Source organism: Nesoenas mayeri (assembly GCF_963082525.1).
Source record: "Nesoenas mayeri genome assembly, chromosome: 2".
NCBI lineage: Eukaryota > Metazoa > Chordata > Aves > Columbiformes > Columbidae > Nesoenas > Nesoenas mayeri.
The window spans coordinates 14,039,742-14,045,510 of record NC_137543.1 but is presented as its reverse complement, the minus strand read 5'-3'; the positions used below and the strand labels follow the sequence as shown (position 1 = coordinate 14,045,510).

The window sequence follows — 5,769 nt, the reverse complement described above, 5'->3', positions numbered from 1 at the left end:
GGGTAGTTTGTAAGACAGCTGGTGTAGTTTTCCTTTGTGGTTGTGATGAGTGATGTTGACCTTGGATCCTTTTAAAAATATGTGTTTTACAAAATTCTTACATTTGGGAACTTCCAAACTACTTCGATATATGAATCATGCTTCAAAGTAGATTTTTTTTTTCAGTTCTCTAGAGAGTGAAGATCAGGGCTTGATGGGAATTCCAGCAGGGTCACCCTGTTCAAAAGGGATCTAAGGGCTTCTGTGACCTTTGCTAGCTACCTCTGTCAATACTGAATAAAAAGTGGTGTTTTAAGTGAAACTTTTGTTCCAGAAAAGACTTGATAGGCCTCCATAGATCTGCTGCAGTTCCTTTGAACCCACTTCTGATCAAGACACAGACCTTTGAAAATGTTTATTTGCTTTAACTCTCTGCCTTTGCTTTTATAACCAAGGCAGGCCCTATAGCTTTATTTAGAAATCACCCATCATTAGTAACAAGAATCATTTAGTAGACATATTTACAAGGTAAGTGACAGTGGGAAGTAATTAAGTTTAATATAAATCACACTTAATTTCAAATCTGCAGGCTTCAAAATAAGAATTAATAGAAACTGCAGCTTCTATAAAAAGATGAAGTATTTATAGCAGTATCTTCTTTCTTTTCCAGCTAAAGACATTGAGTCTAGTGGAGATTAAAGTCCCCTGTCTGTTCATCTTATTTGTTTCAGAGCCATTTTCTACCTGTGGTGCACTTAATTGCAAATTGCCCACTGCTTTTATTCTTTGTGGGGAGATTTTTAACTCTTTTAAGTTGATGAGGGAAAGGAAGAGTTCAACATTATCTGAAATTGCATTGTAAATGCACATATCTTGAGCTGTGGCTTTCTGCTAAATCTGTGTTTTGTAGGTCAGTGCCTAACGACATGTTCTTTGTTTCATAGGTGCCATGCAGCTGACAGGTCTACTGGCAGAGCTGATGGTCACAACCAAGGCAGAAATTCTTCATTAAACAAAACAGAGAAAAATAATAAAGGAGGGTTGGAGCTGTTTGCAAGATCTGTTGAGCTGATTACTCACCCTGTCCAAAAAAAAGTCACCATTTGGGACTACAGCCCACTGCTAGCAGCTGCCATGGCCAGCAAAAGAAAGTCAACAACTCCCTGCATGGTGCGAACTTCTGAAGTCATGGAGCAGGAAGGCACCGAGGGTGCAGAGGCTCCTAAAGAGAAGGGGGCTGGCACACCACAGCAGGACTCGCAAAAAAATTGGCCTTCAGAAAGTTCAGTCAAAGACTGCGAAGTGGTTGAGGCAAAACCCCCAGCTGAAAATCAGTCTAAGAAACCCCAGGGTGGTTATGAGTGTAAATACTGCCCTTACTCAACACAGAACTTAAATGAATTTACAGAGCATGTTGACACGCAGCATCCAAATGTCATTCTCAACCCCCTGTATGTCTGTGCTGAATGCAACTTCACAACCAAAAAATATGATTCTTTATCTGACCACAACACAAAATACCACCCAGGAGAGACTAACTTTAAACTGAAATTAATTAAACGCAATAATCAGACTGTTTTGGAGCAGTCCATTGAGACCACCGCTAATGATGTCACTGTCACAAGCGGTGGGCTAGAAAATGCAGAGTGTGATGATTCACTTCATGGGGGAATTAGTGCAAGTAAAACGCCAATGATGAAACCAGGAAAACCTAAAGGGGAAACCAAGAAGGGTCCTAAAAAGCCAGAAGAGGGAGTTAAGGAAAACCACATGGATGGTACTGTCCCTCGCCTCATAACTGAAGCCACTGAAGCAATTGCTTGTATAAATGGAGACCTTCTCCATGATGTGTTAGCCCACGTTATGCCCTCTGTACAGCTGCCACCAAATATTAACCTTGTCCCCAAGGTCCCGGTACCACTGAACAGTACCAAATACAACTCTGCACTGGACACTAATGCAACCATGATCAACTCCTTTAATAAATTTCCTTACCCAACACAAGCAGAGTTGTCGTGGTTAACAGCAGCATCAAAACATCCAGAAGAACAAATCCGAATCTGGTTTGCTACGCAGCGTTTGAAGCATGGTATAAGTTGGTCTCCCGAAGAAGTGGAGGAGGCCAGAAAGAAGATGTTCAATGGGACTATCCAGGCAGTTCCCCAAACCATCACCGTCTTGCCAGCTCCTTTGACAACTGCGAAAATGCCCCAGCCCATCATCCAGACAGCTTTGCCTTGTCAGATACTGGGCCAGACTGGTCTGGTTTTGACTCCTGTGTCAAATGGTTCAACTGTTTCTTGTTCACCGATTACGCTTGCTGTTGCCCCAAACCAGGGGCAAAAGAGGACGATACAGACCTTATCGAGCGCCCCAGAGGCCAAGCGTCCTCATGTAGTCCAGGTGCCTGAGATTCCTGCCAAGTTGACTGCTGTTCCGCTGACACCAGCCACTGAGCGAAAAAAGACGAAGGAGCAGATAGCGGAGCTGAAGGCCAGTTTCATGGCAAGCCAGTTTCCCGATGACACAGAAGTCTACCGGCTGATAGAGGCAACAGGTCTCTCCAGGAGTGAGATCAAGAAGTGGTTCAGTGACCACAGGTACAGAAGTCAAAGGGGCATTGTGCACATCCCTGGTGAGGCTTTAGGGAAAGATCAAATAGCACCTTCAGCTGGTCGTCATGGCCGTTCGTTTCACCCATATACAGATTTAACTCCCCAGAGATTCAAAGAGAAAACTCAAGAGCAGCTCAGGGCCCTTGAGGAGAGTTTCTTAAGGTGTTCTTTTCCTACCCAAGGAGAATTGGACAGGCTTCGAGTGGAGACTAAGCTGAGTAGAAGGGAGATAGACTCATGGTTCTCTGAGAGGAGAAAGATAAGGGACAGCATGGAGCAAGCTGTCTTGGATTCAATGGGATCGTACAGAAAAATTAAAGAGCAAGGAACTCCCAATGGTGTGATAAGCCAGGCAGAACTGCTGAGCAGCTCCCAGCTCCCTGGTGCTTTATCTGGGTCCTCCACCACATTTAAGAAAACCCAAGAGCAGATTCACCTACTGAAAAACACATTTGCAAGGACCCAGTGGCCATCACCCCAGGAATATGACCAGTTAGCATCTCAGACTGGACTCACGAGAACTGAAATAGTTCGCTGGTTCAAGGAAAACCGGTCTTCACTAAGAACAGGGTCACTTAAATGGATTGACCAGTATAGGCAGCAGCACATTGTTGATGGTCATAATGAGCAAAGCCAGAAAAAGGGATCAAAACACATCGAGGGTCCAAAGAACGGTAATGAGGTGTCTCGGCAGCATTACCAGGAGCATAAAAAACTGAATGAAGAGAATGGGGGCAAGCTAGTGGTGAGACCAAAAAGAGACTGTGAACCACTGAAAAACTCTTTGTTGGGGAATCAAGCGGAGGGTACGGACAGGTTGGAGTGCAACAGCCACGACGGCCACGGCAGCGAGGAGAACGAGGAGCCAGCAGAGGTCAACTGGGTGGAGGTGACGGTGGGCGAGGATGATGCTGCATCAGACTGTACGGACAGCTGGAGCCAAACGGCACCCGAAGGCCAGGCAGAGCTGGCGGACTTTGACTCTGAAAGTATATCTGGAGACAATGCCCACGTATAGACAGGTAAATGCAGATGGTGCCCTGTTTTCTCTGAGCCTGCCTCTGTCTGGGTGTGCTTCCAGCATCCCATAGCCCCTCTTCCGTATAAATCCCCATCTCTGCTGGATCTGTGTGCCTGCTGGATGTCTGAACACAAGGGAGACCCGTCCTGGTTGCAAATTAAAGCAACGCTATGGTAGGGGAGGGGTTAGTGCCGTTTGCCTTGTTTCTTGTTTCCTTGTGTGTCAAGTCCTGGATAAGGGAGTTTGCTGGGGTGTGGGATTTTTTGGTTGTTGGTTTTTGGTTGTGTTTTTTGGTGTTGTGATTTTTATTTTTTTAATAGCAATAAGTGATTAAACCTGAAACTTTCTGGCTTTAAACAACCTATTTAACCTCTGCAGAGCTTGATATGAAACATACCAGTTGAGCCACGCAAACAAATAGTAGGTAGCACTAGTTGCCAATATCCCTCTTGCTAACATCACTGATCTCCCATGAATCAGAGCTGAAGAATCAGAGCTGTGCCTGGTTTTGCACCTCGGCTTCTTCCTTTGCAGCATCCTGCCCTGCTCAGAATAAAAGGTCACTGGGGGAAGAACCCAGGACAGAAATGCTTCTTTATGCAAAAGCAAGCAAAAAAAAGAAGTTGTAGGGACTGAAATGGCTCATGCAAATGGGCTCTCTTCCTCTCACAGGTGCAAACTGTTTCCAGCTTTGCTTTGTTCTGCTTGCTCACCCTAGAGGCTTAGGAAGTGCCCCAGACTAAGCTGTGTGAGTGTTTTAGCAGCTCTTCTTCTACAGGATCTTGAATTTAAAAGCAAGCTGCAGGGCCTTTCTTTAAGGGGGTTTTATACGATCTTTCACAGTATGGAAGGATGTGTTATTTGGAGACCTGAAGCCTGTTTCTGATCACAGTTGCACAGGTATAAATCTGGAGGAAGCATCGTCAGCATTTCTTGACTTGCATGTTGAATTGAGTTCGCTGGAGCCTGTAACATTTTGTGGTCAGTATAACCAAGTCTGTCTCTCCTACACTGGAGTCTCCTTAAGATAGAACTTACCCACGTAAAGCTCAGCACCGTACATTAACAACCACAGTGAGAGAACACCTCTTTTAGAAAGCGTTAGTAGTTTTCTGGTGCCTACTAAGTATACTATACTTCAGCATTTCTTTACAATAAATATATACAAATTTGGAAAAAATAAAAATAATTTTTAAAGAGCCAGGACTTACAGAAGTCCCTCCACACTTGCTCTGAAGACTTTTACTATTGCAACTGGCAGTATTTGAACTATTATCTATTGCAGTTTTTCTTACCAAGCCCTGCTCGTGAGCCTAGAGGCCTCCACTTTCTCCTTGTGCAATACTTGGCCAGAAGTCTCCTGGTCATTTTCTCTTGAGTTGAAAAAGGAAACCCTGCAGCGGTTTTATTTTGAACTATGAATTTTGTTGGCTGATTTTCAGAAATGTTATCACAGCATCTGTATCACAAAGTCTCTTAAAGCTCTGGAGTGCAATGCAAGGCACATTCCTGCATAACGCTTGCAGAAGTTGGTAATTAGGGATGTGAGGAGTGGGTGGTGTTACCTGTGTGGCAAAGGCAGGGATGAGAGGAGGAAGGACATGGAACGTCAGCCAGAGGCACACTGGGCTGCCATGGTTATGCGGCCACGTGAGAAAGGAGAGCCAGGATCTGATCTGCCTTTTAAAATCAAATGCATCATGAATAAATGCATTGTAGGATATTTTTCAGTGTTGTTAATCCAGATCATTGCCCCCCTTCCAGCTGTGAATGTTTGTACTGAGGAGATGGAGCAGAGCAGGGTCTGGGAACGGGAATGGGGAGGAGGGCAGGAGAAGGAGGGCTTGCCTGAAACCACTATTCCGTACAAACCTCTTGTACCATGAAACCCAAGCTCTGCAACAACCCTCTTCCAGCAGCATAGGTTTGGTGCCTGCATTTTTGTGCTTGTGAGCGATGTAGGGTATGTTGGGGTCAACCTCCTGCCGTTGTGCCCTGGGGCAGATGCTGACTATAAAGCTCCAGGGCTGTGGAGGTGCTCAAGTGTTATCAGAGAGAAATTTTAATAACAACCTTGATCACAATTAAACTCTTCCCTGTGTTATCCTTCTGATGAGGAGCTTCCTGGTGGCTGGTTGTAAAATGCACTGAGTG

The 5,769-nt window shown here is 44.9% G+C and overlaps 1 protein-coding gene across 1 annotated transcript; it reads left to right on the top strand.

Moving 5' to 3' along the window:
* Positions 1-1,113: 1,113 nt before the first annotated feature.
* On the top strand, positions 1,114-3,612 carry ZHX2 (zinc fingers and homeoboxes 2; the record flags this gene model as incomplete). The annotated part of the gene is made up of 1 exon (XM_080340596.1): positions 1,114-3,612. The coding sequence occupies one exon, from the start codon at positions 1,114-1,116 to the stop codon at positions 3,610-3,612; it is 2,499 nt and encodes an 832-aa protein (XP_080196722.1).
* Between the last annotated feature and the right edge of the window lie 2,157 nt (positions 3,613-5,769).